Raw genomic sequence first — 21,960 nt, 5'->3', positions numbered from 1 at the left:
TGTGGTTTTTCGATGTTTTGGAACATTCTAAACAATGGCATAGAAATCTGAAAAATATAAATTTTTTCACAAAATCAACGCTTCTTTTATGATTATTTAAGCAAAAACAATATAGTTAGTATGTAATATATATATATAAATGCTAATTTTATTAAATAATACTTCGATCTGTGAGAAACATAACTCTGCCAATGATACAAAGGATTTATTCTAAATCTAAGTTTTAATTAATATTTGAACAAATTTATGTGGTATGATTATGAAGTGTAAAGTTCAAGAATTTCAATTTTATGTAATTAATTATTTTGTTTTAATAAATTGTATGTTTAATATTTAAATTTTTATTTTATTATTAGAAAATAATTAACGCTTACGTGCGAGTACATACTAATAAGCCTAATAAGTGAATATTGATTTTATATTGATTCTACATTGATTTTATAGTTATGTATTATTTGAGTATATTGATTATAACAAAGAATCAAATGCGCCAGATTCAATTTCTTGACTCAATTGCTCGTAATAAGACACGCAAACTTCTGAACATTATAATCTTATAATTTTTGACTCTTTTTATAGACTTTTTTTTTATGGTTTACTATCTCTAAGCAGGTAATCAAATCAAACTTATTCTAATGCATAAAGGCCAGACAATAAGATGTTGATTCTACAAAGGATATGATTGTAAAACAGATATACACAGTTAATACAAAGTTAGTGAAAAAATATATACTAATACTTCGAATGGCCTTTATAATTAAAATCAAAGTGTTGACTCTTCTGAAACGGATTGCAAATGATCAAATAAAAAAATTTGTTCAACCTTTTACTTTTATTATGCAATGAATAAATAATATAATAAAAGATTTTTTATATAAGTTTCATATTATTAGATAATAATTCAACATTAATTTCGGAGTCCAATCGCAGCAATATCTGAATTGCGGAAAGAAAAAAAGTATTCCTAATATCATTAATATATTGATTCGACTGTTACAGCGAGATTAATGTTTCAGTAAAGAACGAAATCAATGCTCGCGAATGCATAGCGAGAAAACTGTACGAGAAGCAAATATAATCGTACAAGCATTAAGACGAGAATATCGTGAACAATGAATCATCGATAATGATGAAAAAGCAATCTATCTACTGCGAAATCATGTATACAGAATATAAAAACAATATTAATAAACTTCTGCGCATGATAGGTGAATTAATCGATGCCATAAAATCACCTTTATTCGATTAAAATATTAATCTTCAATAGAAAATCATTACATTTTCACAGATATGAAAGTATTTAAGAAGAACGATAAGATAATAAGTAAATAATGAAGAGATTTTTACCTATATTGTATATAGGTAGGTACAAATGTATGATATAATCAAAGAATTTATCTCACGAAACAATTATTCAAGTACGGATATCAGAAAAATCTTATTATTTCACCTCAATTTATAGATGATAATATGTTTGTTAATATAGAAGCTGTGGAAGAAGCTTTGCAATTATTCGCATCTCACATAGTGCGCATCAAAGAAATCATTAATAATTAATTTTATGGGATGTTAAGGATAGCGACAGTTCAAATAACATCGATATTTTTTGAATTAATAATCTTGATTTTATTCTTACAATTAAAAAAAGTACAAATAAGAATATAAAGTATATATATATATTAACTCAATTACCATATAAAAATAATAATTACTAAATAATTAGTCAATAATTACTAATAATTACTAAATAATAATTATTAAAGAGATATATGATATACACAGAACTTTAATCATTTTTACACGCAGTGATAATTACGCAGAAAAACTAGAAGAAAAAAAGAAGAAAATTTCTGGTAGTTTTGTTCTAATGCTTAAAATTTAAATTTGTCGAAAATTAAATATGCTTTTATAGTTTCCATTGCATGAATTGGGTAATAATAAATGTAACATGTTAATTCAAGATTGAGAACACAAAACTACACTTTTCTCGTTAATATAATATTTTATGTGCAAGTCATATTATATGTGTATTTTAAACTTATAATTTGTACTTATAATTATTTTTATACATATCAGATATATTTTCATACATATCACTATTAGACTTTCTGGATTTCATAATAAAAAAATATCTATATGCAAATTCGAGAATTTACTCTCAAGTGCATAATATTATGGTAAAATATTTCTGGCATTAAAAGTGCGTGCGTGCGTGCGTGTGTGTGTGTGTGTGTGTGTGTGTGTGTGTGTGTGTGTGTGTGTGTGTGTGTGTGTGTGTGTGTGTGTGTGTGTGTGTGTGTGTGTGTGTGTGTGTGTATAAATGCGCTTCCGATAGCACAGCTACGCTGAAATATTATTAGAAAGACTATTTTTAAATATTGGATATATTTAAAACGGTCGTGATTAAATATATTCGTAATCGATTTTTGTGTCATATCATCAGCGCAAAAAAATATATTTTACTCTTCCTTTATATGTTATTAATCTGTAACACAAATCTTTTTGTATCGACATAATAAAGCACAAAGCTTTCATACAAGATTATTTCTTGAAGAAAATTTTTTTCATTATTACAACCATTGATTTGATTCAATAATATGTACCGATAAGATAAATTTTCTATGTAAAATTTTTAATTAAATCCGTTGAAGAAACGTAAACATCAATAATATAACACTGTAAAATTATTATCGATTGGAAAATTATAAAATTATATTTAATTGCGATTAATCGTTGGTTCCTTATCTGCAATAAAATATTTTTTACACATTGCAACATTAGAGTTCAGTATCATTGGACGAATCTTTCGGGTGACAAAATTTCTTGTACGCAAGAACTTTCCTGCATATACTTGACGTGGTAGTCAAGTGTTCGATGCATTTATCTCGTAACCGAATCGCTTCAGTAATATCAACTTGATCTTCTTTTTCCATAAAAATATGATAAAGATGCAGATATTCTGCATAATTTCTATCAAATTAAAAAATATAAATAGGTAATGATTCCATACATAGTCTATATAATTAACCAACCATAATGTTGTAAGCACTGACAAATTTATACCCATCATGATAAACTTCATGATAAATAACTTCAGATATAGATTAAACCTGCAAACAAATAAACATTAATATTTAGATATCTTCCAATAAAAACAATAAATTTTATATATCAAGTTTATTAAACAAAATAATGGAATAAATTATAATCCCAAAGAAGAGAGAAAAGAGAAATAGTTCCTTAAAGAAATTCCTCAAAAAAGTAATTTTCTTTATGAATTAAATGTATTAATTAACTTTATTCTCATTATTTGCCACATTTCGAGAATTACAGTCTATCTCGAAAATACACGATGCAAGTCACAACAATTTTTTTTCTATTTTTATGGATTATGTATTTACATAAAAGAAAAAAACAGAAAACAAGAAAGAAAAGAATATGCACACCGAAAATGTATTATTTTCAAACAATCTTCTCTCTTTTATTTGGAATGCGGGTCATTAAGGTATGTATTGTATTGTCAGCAGAGATATTGACAAAAATATATCTGCATATATCTCATTAACAAAATAAAAGATTACTACACAGCGATGCAAAAATGTCAAAATACGGACCATTTCTTATTGTCATTATACCGCTTGCTTTCAGAATCTGTTAGACGAAGGCCTGTATCCTTTTCGTAGCGTTTGATCTTCAGTGCCGCAGATATGGATAAGCAAATGCTAATAATTACAGAGGCACATTGGAACCCGTAGAAATACAACATAAACATTTCAGGGTCTATAAATATGATATATAATAAATTTTTATACTGTTTCTTATACTATATTAAAATGCGGTAGCATTAATAGAGTTATCTGAGACGTACATTTATTGTAGTACCAGCAATGTCCTAACCAAATTTCTGGTCGCAAATTTTTTGGTAAATACTCGGAAATTAAATCCACGATGATGACACAAACAACAGCAAGTATAAATGGACAACCGTACGCAAAAATCACATAATACACTAACTTTCTCTTTTCTGGTTGTGTGGCGTTTTTTTGTAACGAACCAAATCCTCTGTAATTTACATATTTAACTAAGTAGATAAAAGAAATATCAATGTAAAAGGGTTAAATTAATGTTTGCCTTTGATCGAGGCTCTCTCAAAGACTCATTCTATGAGCAAATATAAAACAGATTTACATAATATGACACATGACACATGCCACACAATATTACCATGAGAAATGATATATTTATATAACATATAGAAACTATTCCATATTTACATAAATATTCTTTATACAAAAGTAATCTAAATGTAATGTAGTAAATTTCTATACAGTTTTCAGAGATAAATTACTGTCAAAAAATATATTTATGTTAAAAAATTATTATATATTGTTTTATTTTATAGATAAAAAAGAAAAAAAATTAAAGCGATATGAATATCAGGCTTATATAATGTTAAAAAAAAGCCAAGAAAAATTTGTTACTCTATATCGCGAATTATTAGACCATGTTATAATATTTTATAAATATTTTATAAATTAAATATATACATATGTATAATGTTTATAATCTAATATGCCATTTTTACTTTCAAAAAATTTACGTTATCTTAACAAAATTTTTGTTTTGTATAATAATATAAAGCAATCTGGAAAAGACAAATTGAAATGAGACGCAAGTTATACAGGGTGTTAAAAAAAAGAGTTACATATTTTGAGAGCAGATAGTATTAATCAAAATAAGAAAATAAAAGTCTAATAAACATGGGTCTTACAATTAATATCTTCGAAGATACAGGCTATCTTTACATTTGAACTTATTGTCTTTTCTTATTGATTGTATCACTTTTTGCAATAAACAAAAGAGGACTTACTAGTTTTGCTATGGTAACATTGTATAATAACATTAAATTTGTAAATATTAGTATCGGTATAAGAAATGAACAATAAATTCAAATAGAAAGATAGCCTGTATCTTCGAAGATATTGATTATTATAGGACCCATGTTCATTAGACTTTTTTTCTTATTTTGATTAATACTACCTGCTCTCAAAATATGTAACCCTTTTTTTAACACCCTGTTTAAAGTACAATATAAAATATTTGACAATTTACCTGAATGTCCGCCACATATTGAAACTCATGGTACTTAGCCAAAAGAAACTCGACATAAACCAGAAATATTCGAAAAAGGCTGTAAAAATAAATAAAGATAAAAGATGTAATAATAAATAATATCTTAATCATTGAGCACATGTTAAAATGCAGGGACACAAAGTTTTCACGTTTTTGATTCACCATTAAAAAACAGATTTGCTCAAACTTCTTGTACGAAAAAATGATAACAATATTTCATAAATACTACTGATATTAAATTAAATAATGTTTCAAGACATAACTCTGCAAAATTCTAAAACACAAAAAGGAATACATATACACATATAATTTGTCATAAAAGTAATGAGACTAAATATATAGCGCATAATGTAGCAGCATTAAAAAATTCTAATTACGCGGAATGTATAGAACGAAAACACACACATGGCGATGAGGTCTATTAATATACACTTGCGAAAAATATTATAATGACACATAAACGTAACCGAACAAATTGAAAATTGATGTTTTAGAAAAAGAACTCTGCTTTACATTCCACGAAATTAGAATTTTTCAATGCTACCACATTATGAGCTATATTATTCAGTTTCATTACTTTTGTAACAGACCATGAATATATAAATATTGAGGCAAATTCAGATTAATTATAATTAAAGTAAATCTAGATTTTAATTTTATTCATTATGAATTGTTACGTTTTTAACAAGTTATGTATTTAAAGTTATTAAGAAGATTAATTCATATGCAAATATACATTATGCCTGACAAATATATACGCTGCATTGATTAAATATAGTTATATAATTTATTGTTAAATATACTGTACCAAGTGTAATACAGGCGGGATATGTCGAAGCCGTTTTGTAAAAAATAACATTCACAACGTAAACTACGTATGCGGCGGATGAAGCAGCGCAGTAATGGCTCAACATGAAGCCGTGTATATTTCGGAGTTCTGGCAATATAGAATACACCAGAAATATTGGCACCAAAAATAGTATACACACTGTACGGATGCCTGCAAATATGTTCAATGACTGAGTTGTCGTGCCCAACTGAGGTGCGTGTTTTAACGCGTTCTTGTAGATTTTCTCGAAAGTTTCTGAACAGAAAGTCACTTCGAACTTATCTCCTCTTTTCAAAAAGACAGCGAGACAATATGATGTCGATTTAAATAATGTTTTAAAATATGATAAATAAATAGAACCATTGGCATAAATCTTATAATCATATTGATGACCATAATCAACTTTCATACGTTCCTCTTTCTGACACGGATCGTAGACGGCTAATTGAAACAATTCGTCCACTGTCTTATTTTCGCTCTGCATCGAATCGTTCGTGTACACATCGTTTGGGAAAAGGTTCGATTCAGTTTTTCCAGGAATGCATTTGTTTTTAACCAGGCGATCGCCAAAAGGACAGCAAAGCAGAATGCAAGTAATATTGTGGCACATTTCGTATGGAACGGTATTGATACTTTCATTACTATATTTACTAAAATTTTCAAAGACTTCAATTGACATGGAATCATTCTTTTCAAGCAAGTTTTCATTAACTTCCTGTGACGTAAAGTTTCTTCTATGTTTGACATTCGTCGAATTGGTATGAGAGTTCATCGATATTTGGTCATCATTTTCATGATTGTGGTCAAAATGCCTGCTTAGTTTATATTGTATCGAATCAACATCCTCGCGATCATTATTCGTGGAATTAATGCGAAATTCATTCTGCATTCCATATCGCGTATTGTTGGTAAACTTTTCATACAAATCATATCGCAGTGTTATCTCGTCGCTATAGGTTGTTGTAGAATCCGTGTCTATCTTGTTTCGTATCGTCAAATTATCACCTTTCTCTTTATTGTTGAAAATTTGCTGAGATTTCGATGACGAAGTGAAGAAAAGTAGAAGTACGCAACACAACAGGGCAAAATTTTTTTCACACATTATTTCGCATAAAAGATATACTCTAGAGTAATTAGATGATAAAATCAGTCAATTTTATTATTATTAATAATTTCTCACATAGGTTTCGAATTTTCAATAATTAAAATTTTCTATATATTTTTATGCATACTTTAGCTTTTGTATTAATGGTATTAATTGAAAGAGATGAGTTAATATGCAAAATATATAGGTAAATATAATGAAATTAAATTATCTTTTTCTTCTTGTGTTTCTCAATAAAAATCTCGATAGATTGATCTAATTTAATTCTAGCAATATTAACGTAGACGATTGCGCGGTTGATTTTTAATTTTATTGCTAGATTCAGTAAACTATATCACTATATCCAGCTTTAACTTTTCTTTCTGAAAGAAGAGAAAAGTGCACAAGAAACATGTTCTTGTATGAGAGAGGAGATAAAACTACCGAGGACGACGAGTCGTCGATAGCTTTTATGGAAAAACACACACACTGTCTGTACTATTATAGAACTCTACTTATATAATTTTACATATACAAGGAAACCGAAAAAACATTTGTTGAAACTTGTATTGACGGTAGTTTGATCAATTCAACAACGAAATAAAATAAAGTCTTGATTGTTTTTTAGATATTTAATGCTTGAATGAAGAGCTGTATGTACCCACTTTTATATGTTCCTTTCGTATGTTTAAAAGTATTAATATTTAAATTTTTCTAAGAATTCAAAATTTAATGAAAATTAGATCCATTTATAGCCTCGCTAAATTCAATACCAACTACTTTTTAATGATACTTTACTTATGTAAAAAAATTTACTGTAATATCACAAAATTTATAAAAATTAAAGCAATCACAGTTATTTTTTGAAAAATTAAAATTGCATTAAAATTTAAAATACTATATGAATTTTTATAAAAGTGACAGTAAATAAAAGTTTTGTCCTACTTTACTTGTATGCGAAATTGGAGCACTATAACTTAAACAGTTCTTGAGATGTTCAAATTTTCGGAAAAATGGATGAATACATACACACATACAAATATTTTTTTTAATGTGGTTTTTCGATGTTTTGAAACTTTCTGAACTTGACATAGAAATCTGAAAAATATAAATTTTTTCACGAAATCAAAACATCTTTTATGAATACTTAAGCAAATACAGTTAATAAGTAATATGTGCTAATATTAATTAAATGATACTTTGATCTGTGAGAAGCATAACTCTGCCAATGGTACAAAAGATATTTATTCTAAATCTAAGTTTTAGTTAATATTTGAACGAATTTATGTTGTATGATTATAAAGTGAAGTTCAAGAATTTTAATTTTATGTAATTAATTTTTAGAAATTTTAATAAATTGTATGTTTAAGATTAAAATTTTTATTTTATCATTAGAAAATAATTAACGCTTACATACAAGTACAAAATAAGTGAATATTGATTTTACATTGATTCTACATTGATTTTATTGTTATGTATTATTATTTTATATATTATACTGATTGTAACAGAGAATCAAATGCGCCAGATTCCATTTCTTGATTCGATTGCTCGTAATAAGAATAATTAGGAATATTTTTGGCAGATGTAAAAGCACTGTATTTGCGAAATATAAAGATGTGTGTCTTTTTATAGACTTTTTTTTTTTTTTTGGACGCGGCTTACTGTCTCTAAGCAGGTAATCAAATCAAACTTATTCTGATGCATAAAGACCAGACAATAAGATGTCGATTCTACAAATATATTGTGAACAGATACACAGTTAATACAAAGTTAGTGAAAAATATATATTAATATTTCGAATGGCTTTTATAGTTGAAATCAAAGTGTTGACTCTTCTTAAACGTAATTGTGAACGACCGAATAAAAAAGTCTGTTTAACATTTTACTTTTGTTATGCAACGAAAAGATAATATAATAAAAGATTTTATTATATAAGTTTTATATTGTTAGATAATAATCCAACATTAATTTCGGAGTCCAATCGCAGCAATATCTGAATTAAATATATCTGAATTGCCGAAGCAAAGCTATAATATCTATTAATATATTGATTCGACTGCTACAGCGACATCAATGTTTCAGGAAAGAACGAAATCAATGCTCGCGAATGCATAGCGAGAAAACTGTACGAGAAGCAAATATAATCGTACAAGCATTAAGACGAGAATATCGTGAACAATGAATCATCGATAATGATGAAAAAGCAATCTATCTACTGCGAAATCATGTATACAAGATGTAAAAAAAATATTAATAAACTTTTGTGCATAATAGGTGGATTAATCGATGTCATAAAATCACCTTTACTCGCTTAAAACATTAATCTTCAATAGAAAATCATTACATTTTTAAAGATATTAAAGTATTTAAGAAGAAAGATAAGACAATGAGTAAATAATGAAAAAATTTTTACCTATATCGTATATAGGTACAAATGTATGATAAAATCAAAGAATTTATCTCGGGAAACAATTATTCAAATATGGATATCAGGAAAATCTTATGCATTATTTCACCTCAATTTATAGATGATAATATGTTTGTTAATATAGAAGCTGTGGGATTATACGTATAAAATCCGGTTTTTGCAGTTGTTCGTATCGCACATAGTGCGCATACAGGAAATCATGAATAAATAATTAATTTTATGGGATGTTAAAGATAGCAACAGTTCATATAATATCGATATTTTTTGAATTAATAATCTTGATATATAAGTCTGTATATATTAACTCAATTATTAGACAAAAATAATAATTAAAAAAATATATATATATAATATACACAGAGTTAAAAATTATTACACACAGCGATAATTACGCAGAAAATTAGAAGAAAAAAATAGAAAATTTCTAGTAGTTTTCCTCTAATGCTTAAAATTTAAATTTGTCCAAAATTAAATATCTTTTTACAGATTCATTGCGTGAATTGGACAATAATAAACGTAACATGTTAATTTTAGATTAATTGTTAGAACACAAAACGACACTTTTCTCGTTAATTTAATATTTTATGTGCAAGTCATATTACATGTGTGTTTTGAACTTATAATTTAAACTTATAATTTAAACTTGTAATTATTTTTTTATACATATCAGGTATATTTTCATACATATAACTATTAGACTTTCTGCATTTCATATAATAAAGAAATATATACAAATTCTATATACAAATTTGAGAATTCACTCTCAAGTGCATAATATTATGGTAAAATATTTCTGGTATCAAAAGTGTGTTTGTGTGTGTGTGTATGTGTATAAACTCACTAACTCACTTTCAATAGCATAGCTATACTGAAATACTATTAGAAAGAAATACTATTTTTAAACAATAGATACATTTAAAACGGTTGTGTTTAAATATATTCGTAATCAATTTGTGGGTCATATCATCAGTTTGAAAGAAAATGTTTTACTCTTCCTTTATATGTTATTTATTTGAATCAGAAATCTTTTTTTATCAACATACAGCACAATATACTGCACACAGATAGTTTCCATACAAAATTATTTTTTGAAGAAAATTTTTTACAGGATTACAAAAAAATTATTAATTTGATTTAATAATATGTATCGATAAAATAAATTTTCTATATAAAATTTTTAATTAAGTCCGTTGAAGAAAACGTAAACATCAATATCTAACACTGTAAAGTAATTATCGATTAGAAAATTATAAGATTATATTTAATTGCGATTAATCGTTGGTTCCTGATCTGCGATAAAACTTTTTTTTTAAACATCTTAACATTAGATTTCAGTATCATCAGACGAATCTTCCAGATGACAAATTTCTTGTACGCAAGAACTCGACTTTTTCTGCATAGACACCTCTGATGTAGTAATCAAATGCACGATGTTGCATTCGTCTCGCATCCGAGTCGGTTCAGTAACATCAACTTCTTTTTCCATACAAATATGATAAAGATGCAGAAATTCTGCACAATCTCCATCAAATTAACAACAAGAAATAGGTAATAATTTATTGAATTTCCAAACAACCATGTCGTTGTAAGCACAGACCAATTTATGCCGATCACGATAAACATCGTGATAAATAACTTCAGATACAGATTAAACCTGCAAACATATATATATTAATATTTAAATATCTTTCAATAAAAATGATAAATTCTACAAATCAAGTTATTTTTAAAAAATAATGTAATAAATTACATTCCTAAAAAGAAAGAAGAGAGAATCAGTTGTTTAAAAAAATTCTTTAAAAATGTAATTTTTTTATGGAATAAATGTATTCATTAACTTTATTCTCACTATTTGCGACATTTTAAAAATCACAGACTTTCTCGAAAATACACGATTCGAATCACAAGTCACAACAATAAGTGTTTTTCTTTTTCTATAGATTATGTAATTACATGGAAAGAGAAGACTCTCTTTCATCTGGAATGCAGATCTATCGGGTATGTGATATTGTCGGCAGAGATACTGACAAAAATATATCTGCATAAATCTCATTAACAAAATAAAAGATTACTACACAGCGATGCAAAAATGTCAGAATACGGACCATTTCTTATTGTCATTATACCGCTTGCTTTCCGAATCTGTTAGACAAAGGCTTGTATCCTTGTCGTAGCGTTTGATCTTCAGTGCCGCAGAGATGGATAAGCAAATGCTACTAATGACACAAATACTTTTGATCCAGTAAAAATACAACGCATACGTTTCAATGTCTGTAAATATGATATGTAATAAATTTTTTACATTATATTAAAATGTGGTAGCATTAATAGAGTTATATGATACGTACATTTACCATAGTACCAGCAAATTCCTGACCAAAATTCGGGTCGCAAATTTTTTGGTAAATACTCGGAAACAAAATCAGTGATGATGACACAAACAATAGCAAGTATAAATGGACAACCGTACGCAAAAATCACATAGTACACCAACTTTCTTTTTTCTTGTTGTCTGACATTTTGTTGTAACGAATAGAATCCTCTGCAATTTACATGTCATATTTAACCAAGTATAGATAAAAGAAATCTCGATATGAAAGGGTTAAAATAATGTTTGCCTTTGATCGAGGTTTTCTCGATAACCCATTCTACGCAACTATAAAAGTACATTTACAAAATACGACACAACGACACATGACACTCAATTACCATGTGAAATAATATAATATTTGTATAACATTTAGAAACTATTATACATATATTTACATAAATATTCTACTGACAAAAGTAATCTAAATTTTTATTTAGTTTTCAAAGACAAATTTTTAACAAAAAATTATATTTATGTTAAAAAATTATCGTGTGTATTGCCTTATTCTATATATAAAGAAAGAAAAAAGATCAAAGCGATATAAATATCAGACTTGTATAATGTTAAAAAAACTCAAGAAGAGTTTGTTACTTTATATCGCGAATTAGTAGATCACGTTGTAATATTTTATAAATATTTTATAAATTAAATGTATAATGTTTATTATCTAATATGTCATTTTAACTTTTTAAAAATTTACGTTATCTTCAAAATTTTTGTTTTGTATACTATAAAGCAATCCTGTAAAAACAAATTAAAATGAAAGGCAAGTTAAATATAAAATACAATATAAAATGCTTGACAATTTACCTGAATGTCCGCCACATATTAAAGCTCATGGCACTTAGCCAAAAGTAACTCGACATAGAACAGAAATACTCGAAGAAGGCTGTAAAAGTAAATAAAGATAAGTGCTGTAATAATGAATAATTTCTTAATCACCGAGCGCGCGTTAAAATGCAGGGGCCCAAAGGTTTAGTTAAAATATTTGTTACATTTTTAATTCTCCATTAAGAAACAGATTTACTTTAACTTCCTGTACTAAAAATTATAACAATATTTAATGAATACTACTGATATTATATAAATAATGTCTCAAAACATAATACTGTAAAATTCTAAAACACAAAAATAATATATATTTAAATTGAGGCAAACACAAATTAGTTATAATTAAAGTGCATATAAGTTATAATTTAATTCATTATTAATCGTTATATTTTTAACAAATTATATAATCAAATTATTAAAAAGATTAATTAATATGCGAATATACATTATGTCTGATAAATATATACGCTGCATTAATTGCATATATTTATATAATTTATTGTTAGATATACTGTACCAAATGTAATACAGACGGAATATGGCATATCCACTTTGTATTGAATAAAATTCAGAATGTAAATTATGTATGCGGCGGATGAAGCAGCGCTGTAATGGCGCAACATAAAGCCGTGTACGTTTCGGAGTTCTGACAATATGGAATACACCAGAAATATTGGCACTAAAAATAGTATACACACTGTACAGAAGATTGCAAATATCTTTACTGCACGAAATTTCGAGCGAATCTCTGGTGTGAACATTAACGAGTTCCTAACGACTTTATCTAAAGTTTCTGAACAGAAAGTCACTTCCAACTTATCTCCCCTCTCCAATAAGACGGCGAGACAATATGATGTCGATTTAACAAATATTTTATAATGAGATAAATAAATAGAACCATTGGCAAAAATTTTATAATCGTACTGATAACCTTCTGGAAGCAGGATGTGATTCTTTTCCTGACACGAATCGTAAACGGCTAACTGAAACAAGTCGTCCACTCCTTTATTTTTGTTCTGCATTGAATCGTTCGTGTACACATTTGGAAAAACGTATTCAATTTCTTCGGAAATGCATTTGCTGTCATTCAACCTCATACGATCGCCAAGAGGACAGCAGAGCAGAATACAAGTAATATTATGGCACATTTCGTATGGGACGATGTTACTATCTTTACTGGAATTTTCAAAAACTTCATTTGACATGGAATCATTCTTTTCAAGCAAGTTTTCATAAATTTTCTGTGACGTAAAGTTTTTTCTATGATTGACATTTGTCAACTTGGTGTGAGAGATTATCGGTATTTGGTCATCATCCTCATGATTGTGAACAGAAAGCCTGCTTAGTTTATATAGTATCGAATCAACATCCTCGCGATCGTTTTTCGTGGAAATAATGCGAAAATTATTCTGCATTCCATATCGTGTATTGTTGATAAACTTTTCATACAAATCGTATCGCAGTGTTATCTCGTCGCTATATATTGTTGTAGAATTCGTGTCTACCATGTTTCGTATCGTCAAATTATCATCTTTCTCTTTGTTGTTGGTGGAAATTTGCTGAGATTTTGATGACAAAGTGACGAGAAGAAGAAGTACGCAACACAAAAGGACGAAATTTTTTGGACACATTATTTCATATAAAATATATACTTCAGAGTTCAGAGAGTAATGAAATAATTAAATCAGTCAAGGATATTAATATTCATTTCATACATTAATATTCATTTCTCAATATAGATTTTTAATAATTAAAAATTCCATATTAAAATGCATATCTTAACTTTTGTATTAATTGCATGAAAGAAATGTGTTAAATATAAAATATATAAATATAATGAAATCAAATTATCTTTTTCCTTTTATGTTTCTCAACAAAGTCTCGAAAGATTAATCTGATTTTATTTTAGCACTGTTAACATAGACGATTACACGGATGATTTTTAATTATCTCGTTGGCTTCAATAAAACATACTGTATCACTATAGCCTATATATTTTGACTTCTCTTTTTAAAAGAATAGAAGAAAGAATAGAAGAATGCACAAGAAACATATGCCTGCACGATAGTGGAGATGGAACTACCGAGGACGATGAGTCGTCATCAGCTTTGCAAGGAAACACACACACAATCTTTCTACCACTATAAAATTATACATATATAACTTATACGTTTAGTAGGAAGACAAAAATACATTTGCTGAAACTTCTACTGACGATAGTTTCACCAATTTAGCAGTGAAATAAAATAAACTCTTGATTGTTTTTTTTTTTTTTAGATATTTAATGCTTAAATGAAAAGCTCTTATATTTTTAAAAATACTGTTAAAATAAAAAATAGATTGATACGCTGCAACAGTTAAATAACATAAATTTTTAAGTCTTACTATATTTCTAAAATGATTCTTATATTTGATTTTAATTATTTTAGTTATTTAAATATTTGTGAATATAAAAATTACTTTTGAATAGCAATTAATCGTTAACGCATGCGTAAGAATAATTTTATTTATTTTACAAATATAATAAAAGAGCATAGATTCTGTATGATATCCATCAAATTAATAGCATTATAAATTTAAAATTCGAAGTTTTAATTACATTTAAAAAAATTGGAGAAAATCAAACAATAAAAAATGAGATAAAATATATTTAATTTTATTGTCAAAATATTTTACGTACTATGATATATGTATGATATATATATATATATATATATATATATATATATATATATATATATACCAAATTAAATTAAACGAGCATTTTGAAGTATATATAAATTATAATCATTCATTAAACAACTGACGTATCATGGAGTTTGTTTTTATTTTAATGACTTGATCATGCTATTTTTAATCGTTTTACATTGCGTTCTAAATCCGTATTATATTTAGATCTTCAATAAATGGAACTTGAGAATAAAAAATGAAATAAAATATATTAATTCTAAGTATTTCTTATATTTTATGTATTATGACACATATAGACATACCTACAAAATATTAAATTATAGTAGCATCCTAATGTATAGATTAATCATTTAGTAAACGATTGATGCGTAGTTTAACTATATTTAATTATTCGTTCATGCGATTCGATTTACTGTGTGTGTGTGTGCTTTCTAAATTATAATTATATTTAAATCATCGAAAAGTCAATCAATATGGCAAATATATGTACAATTATTAAAACACAAATTTTTTAAGTTTTTTTGAGAATTTATATATAGTAAAATAGTGTGCAAATTAAAATCTTGCACATTATTTCCTCACCATTCTATTTCAGTCATTAAGCTTTCTCTGTGAACAAGCTGGTTTTTCAATTTTGGCTTTCTCATAGAAGAAGCTTAATGAGCGAAATAGATAATGAAAAAGCAATGTGCAAGTTTCTAATTTGCACACTTTTTTCACATAAAATAAAATGTTCTTATATATCACGTATATGTATGTGTATGTATGTATCCATTTTCATATGTTCTTTTCATATGTTTATTTCATAAAATTTTTTTATTTACATGATTTGAAAAATTCAAAATTTTACAAACAATAAACCTCTATTTACCGTCCTCGCCACACACAGAAGTTCAATACTAATTACACTTTAATGATGCTTTATTTAAATTTTAATCAATATTTGAACGAAGTTATATTATATGATTATAAGTAAAGTTCAAAAATTTTAATTTTATTTACTATTATCTTTTTGTTTTAAAAATTTTAATAAATTGTATGTTTAATATTTAAATTTTCATCTCATCATTAGAAAATAATTAACGCTTACATGCAAGTATACATACTAATAAGCCCAATAAGTGAATATTGATTTTACATTGATTCTACATTGATTTTATTGTTATGTATTATTTGAGTATATTATACTGATTGTAACAGAGATGAAATGAGTCAGATTCCTTTTTTTTTATTCGATTGCTCGTAACATAAAAAAGGTTTGTTGCAGATGTCTTACACACACACACACATACACACAAAGCATGTATTTGCGCAGTATAAAAGCGTGTGAGTTACGCATTTTAACGTACATCAAAAATGTTTCCAGTAAAGTATGCACTACATGCAAACTTCTAAATATGATAATCTTTTAATTTTTACTCTTTTTATAGACCCTTTCTTTTTTTAATTATTTTTTGTCTCTAAGCAGGTAATCAAATCAAACTTATTCTGATTCATAGAGGCTAGACAATAAGATGTTGATTCTACAAGTACCTATATGATTGTAAAAGAGATACATAGAGAACATACACAGTTTGTGAAAAATATATATTAATATTTCGAATGTCTTTTATAAATCAAATCAAAGTGTTGACTCTTCTCTGAAACGGATAGCGAATCACCGAATAAAAAATTTGTACAATCTTTTACTTTTGTTATGCAACGAATAGATAATATAATAAAAAATTTTCTTAAAATTGTTAGATAATAATTCAACATTAATTTTGGAGTTCAATCGCAGCAATATCTAAATTCAAAATATCTGAATTGCGGAAGCAAGACTACTTATAACATCATTAATATATAGATTCGAATGTCGCGACATTAATGTTTCAGTAAATTCAGAAATCAAATCTCGCGAATGGATAGTGAATAAACTGCACTCAAACTCTAAACTACACTTAAACTCTAAACTATATTAAAAAGATCTTTAAAGTAAATCTTTAAACTTAAAAAAATTAAATTTACTAAATAATAACCGAGAAAGATAAATTTCCTATTTGAGATTTTAAGCTCAACCTTTAAAAAAAAATGAAAACATCAGTGTTCAATATATATACACTATAACGTTAAATTATTTAAGATTAAAACATTATAAAATTATAATTAATTGTTAATTAATTGTTGATTTCTGATCTATAATAAAACTTTTTCTTTCATATTGCGAAATTAAAGATCAGTTTCATCGGACGAATCTTTGGCGTGACATTTTTCTTGTTCGCAAGAATTAGCCTTTCCCTGCGTAGATATTTCTGACGTTGCAGTGCAATTTGATGTTGCGTTTGTCTCACATCCGAATCGCTTCAGTAACATCATCTTAATTTTCTTGTTACATACAAATATGATAAAGGTGCAGAGATTCTGCACAATCTCTATCAAATTAATAAATACAAATAGGTAATATTTCAATACATAGTTTGCATTTTGTAACAACCATATCGTTGTCAGCACTGACCAATGTATACCCATCACGGTAAATTTCACGATAAATAACTTCAGATATAGATTAAACCTACAAACAAATAAACATTAATATTTAGATATCTTTCAATATAAATAATAAATTCTATCTCTATCAAGTTAGTTAAAAAAAATGGAATAAATTACAATCCAAAAAAAGAGAAAAAAGAGAAATAGTTCCTTAAAGAAATTCTTCAAAAATGTAATTTTCTTTATGAAATAAATGTATTAATTAATTTTATTTTGACTATTTGTCACATTTCGAGAATTACAATCTATCTCGAAAATACACGACTCAAGACACAGCAATAAATGTTTTCCTTTTTCTATATAGATTATGTAATTACATAAAAGAAAAAAACAGAAAAAAGAAAAAAAAGAATAAACACACCAAAAATGTATTGTTTCAAATAATAATCATCTCTATTGCATGTGAAATGCGGATCAATCAAATATGTATGATATTGTCGGCAGAGATATTGACAAAAATATATCTGCATATATCTCATTAACAAAATAAAAGATTATTACACAGCGATGCAAAAATGTCAGAATATGTACCATTTCTTATTGTCATTATACCGCTTGTTTTCCGAATCTGTTAGACGAAGGCCTATATCCTTCTCGTATTGTTTGATCTTCAGTGCCGCAGAGATAGATAAGCAAATGCTAATAATGATACAGGCACTTTGGAGCCCTTGGTAATACAACGTATACATTTCAAGGTCTATAAATATGATATATGATATAATAAATTTTTATACTGTATCTCATACTATATTGAAATGCAATAGCATTTATAGAGTTATCTTAGACGTACTTTCACCGTAGTACCAGCAATTTCCTAACCAAAATTCTGGCCGCAAAATTGCTGGTAAATAATCGGAAATAAAATCCACGATGATGACACAAACAACAGCAAGTATAAATGGACAACCGTACGCAAAAGCTACATAATACACTAACTTTCTCTTTTCTGGTTGTTTGACGTTCTTTTGTAACGAACAGAATCCTCTGCAATATACATATTTAATTAAGTATAGATAAAAGAAATCTCAATGTAAAAGGGTTAAATTAATGTTTGCCTTTGATCGAGACTTACTCGAAAACTCATTCTATGTAACTATAAAAGTAATTTTACATAATACAACACACGACTCATGACACTCAATTACCATGAGAAATGGTATAACATTTGTATATCATTTAAAAACTATTATATATTTAAATAAATATTCTATGGACAAAGGTAATATCAATTTTTATTTATTTATTAAATTTTATTTATTTTTCAGTGACAAATTCTTAACAAAAAAATATATTTATGTTAAAAAATTATCGTGTATTGTCTTATTTTATAGATTACGAAGAAAAAAGATCAAAACGATATAAAAATATCAGGCTGGTCTAATATTTAAAAAACTCAAGAAAGTTTGTTATTTTATATCGCAAAATATTAGACCACGTTGTAATATTTTATAAATATTTTATAAATTAAATATATAATTTATTATCTAATATGCCACTTTTACTTTCAAAAAATTTAGTTATCTTAACAAAATTTTTCTTTTTTATAATAATATAAAACAATCCTGAAAGGACAAATTAAAATGAGAGGCAAATTAAATAAAGTACAATATAAATACTTGACAATTTACCTGGATGTCCGCCATATATTAAAACTCATGGCACTTAGCCAAAAGTAACTCGACATAAAAGAGAAATATTCGAAGAAGGCTGTAAAATAAAAGAAAGCTGTAATAATAAATAATATCTTAATCATTGAGCGCGCGTTAAAAGGCAGGAACACAAAATTTTCACGTTTTGATTCTCCATTAAAAAACAAATTTACTCTATTTTCCTGTACTAAAAAATGATAACAATAATTAATGAATACAATTGATATTAAATTAAATAATGTTTCAACACAACTTTGCAAAATTCTGAAACTAAATTTTAAAAAGTATATATATATATATACATTAGTTATAATTAAAGTGCATCTAAATTTTAATTTTATTCATTATTCATGGTTACATTTTTAACAAATTATGTATTTAAGTTATTAAAAAAATTAATTTATATTCGAATGTACATTATGCCTGACATATACATATACATATATACGCTGCATTGATGCAAATAGTTATATATTTTATTGTTAAATATACTTTACCAAGTGTAATACAGACAAAATATGACGAATCCGCATTGAAATGAATAACATTCACAACGTAAACTATGTATGCGACGGATGTAACAAAGCAGTAATTACACAACATAAAGCTGTGTATATTTCGAAGTTCTGGCAATATGGAATACACCAGCAATATTGGCACCAAAAATAGTATACACACTGTACGGAAGCTTGCATACATGTTCATTGCCTGAGATGTCGAGCGGATTTCAGGTGTGAACATTATTGCATTCCTGAGGACTTCACTTAAAGTTTCTGAACAGAAAGTCACTTCCAACTTATCCCCCCTTTCCAAATAGACAGCGAAACAATACGATGTCGATTTAACAAATGTTTTATAATAAGATAAATAAATAGAACCATTGGCAAAAATCTTATAATCGTATTGATGACCATAGTCTACTCTGACACGTTCCCTTCCCTGGCACGAATCGTAGACGACTAACTGAAATAATTCGTCTACTCTCTTATTTTCGCTCTGCATCGAATCGTTCCTGTATACATCGTTTGGGAAAAGATTCAATTCAATTTTTCCAGGAATGCATTTGTTGTCAACCATACGATCGCCAAAAGGGCAGCAGAGAAGAATGCACGTAATATTGTGACACATTTCATATGGAACGATATTAATAGTTTCATTACTATCTTTACTGGAATTTTCAAAGACTTCATTCGACATGGAATTATTCTTTTCAAGCAAGTTTTCATAAACTTCCTGTGACGTAAAGTTGTTTTTATGATTGACATTTGTCGAATTGGTTTGAGAGTTCATCGGTATTTGATCATCATCCTCATGATTATCAACAGAACGCCTGCTTATTTTATATAGTATCGAATGAACATCCTCACGATCGTTCTTCGTGGAATTAATGCGAAATTCATTCTGCATTCCATATCGCGTATTGTTGGTAACCTTTTTATACAAATCATATCGCAGTGTTATCTCATCGCTATAGATTGTTGTAGAATCCGTGTCTATCTTGTTTCGTATCGTCAAATCATGATATTTCTTTTTATTGTTGGAAATTTGCTGAGATTTCGATGACAAAGTGACGAAAAGAAGTGCGCAACACAAAAAAGCGAACATTTTTTCACACATTATTTCACATAAAAGATATACTTCAGAGTAATTAGATAATTAAATCAGTCAAGCTTATATATATATATTAATATTCATCATTTCTCACATAAGTTTCGAATTTTCAGTAATTAAAAATGTCTATATATTTTTATGCATACTTTAGCTTTTGTATTAATGGTATTAATTGAAAAAGATGAGTTAATATGCAAAATATATAGGTAAATATAATTAAATTAAATTATCTTTTTCTTCTTGTGTTTCTCAACAAAATCTCGAAAGATTGATCTGATTTAATTCTAGCACTGTTAACGTAGAGGATTACGCGGTTGATTTTTAATTATTGCTTTTTAGATTCAATAAAACTATATCACTATATCCAACTTTAACTTCCCTTTTTGAAAGAAGAGAAGAGTGCACAAGATGTGCTTGTACGAGAGAGGAGATAAAACTACCGAGGACGACGAGTCGTCAATAGCTTTTATGGGGAAACACACACACTGTCTGTTTACTTTTATAAAATTATACTTATATAACTTTTACATATACAAGGAAAAAAAACATTTGCTGAAACTTCTATTGACGGTAGTTTGATCCAATCCAGCAGCGAAATAAAATAAAGTTTTGAATGTATTTTTAGATATTTAATGCTTAAATAAAGAGCTGTTATATTTTTGAGAATACTGTTAAAATAAAAATTAAATTGATACGCTGCAAAAGTTAAATAGCATAAATTTTTTAGTTATATTATTTCTAAAATTTATATTATATTGGATTTTACTTAATTTAGTTATTTAAATATTTGTGAATATGAAA

General features: G+C 26.9%; 2 protein-coding genes across 2 annotated transcripts in view; both read right to left on the bottom strand.

Annotated features, from left to right (window-relative positions):
- The window catches only part of LOC145934334 (uncharacterized), a 36,729-nt gene extending 22,342 nt beyond the window's left edge, over window positions 1-14,387 (bottom strand). The window contains exons 1-7 of the mRNA XM_083034695.1: window positions 13,197-14,387; window positions 12,659-12,737; window positions 11,826-12,019; window positions 11,583-11,748; window positions 10,907-11,131; window positions 5,942-7,107; window positions 5,113-5,191 (exon numbers count right to left, since the gene is read on the bottom strand). Coding sequence (XP_082890821.1) covers window positions 5,113-5,191; window positions 5,942-7,107; window positions 10,907-11,131; window positions 11,583-11,748; window positions 11,826-12,019; window positions 12,659-12,737; window positions 13,197-14,310 — 3,023 coding nt within the window. The 5' untranslated portion in view covers window positions 14,311-14,387. The remainder of the gene's footprint in view (window positions 1-5,112; window positions 5,192-5,941; window positions 7,108-10,906; window positions 11,132-11,582; window positions 11,749-11,825; window positions 12,020-12,658; window positions 12,738-13,196) is intronic.
- A 1,233-nt stretch (window positions 14,388-15,620) lies between these two features.
- LOC145933781 (G-protein coupled receptor Mth2-like) lies at window positions 15,621-21,611 on the bottom strand. The gene is made up of 5 exons (XM_083033770.1): window positions 20,046-21,611; window positions 19,528-19,606; window positions 18,690-18,883; window positions 18,431-18,596; window positions 15,621-17,921 (listed from the first exon to the last, which is right to left on the bottom strand). Exons 1-5 carry the CDS (start codon window positions 21,163-21,165, stop codon window positions 17,579-17,581), a joined length of 1,902 nt encoding a protein of 633 aa, XP_082889896.1. The 5' UTR covers window positions 21,166-21,611; the 3' UTR covers window positions 15,621-17,578.
- Between the last annotated feature and the right edge of the window lie 349 nt (window positions 21,612-21,960).

This window comes from Prenolepis imparis, unplaced genomic scaffold, assembly GCF_030444845.1.
Source record: "Prenolepis imparis isolate NDT839.2.m4 unplaced genomic scaffold, iyPreImpa1.0 SCAF_3, whole genome shotgun sequence".
In the NCBI taxonomy this organism is placed as follows: Eukaryota; Metazoa; Arthropoda; class Insecta; order Hymenoptera; family Formicidae; genus Prenolepis; species Prenolepis imparis.
The sequence above is the reverse complement of the archived record's forward strand: the minus strand, read 5'-3'. Positions and strand labels throughout refer to the sequence as shown.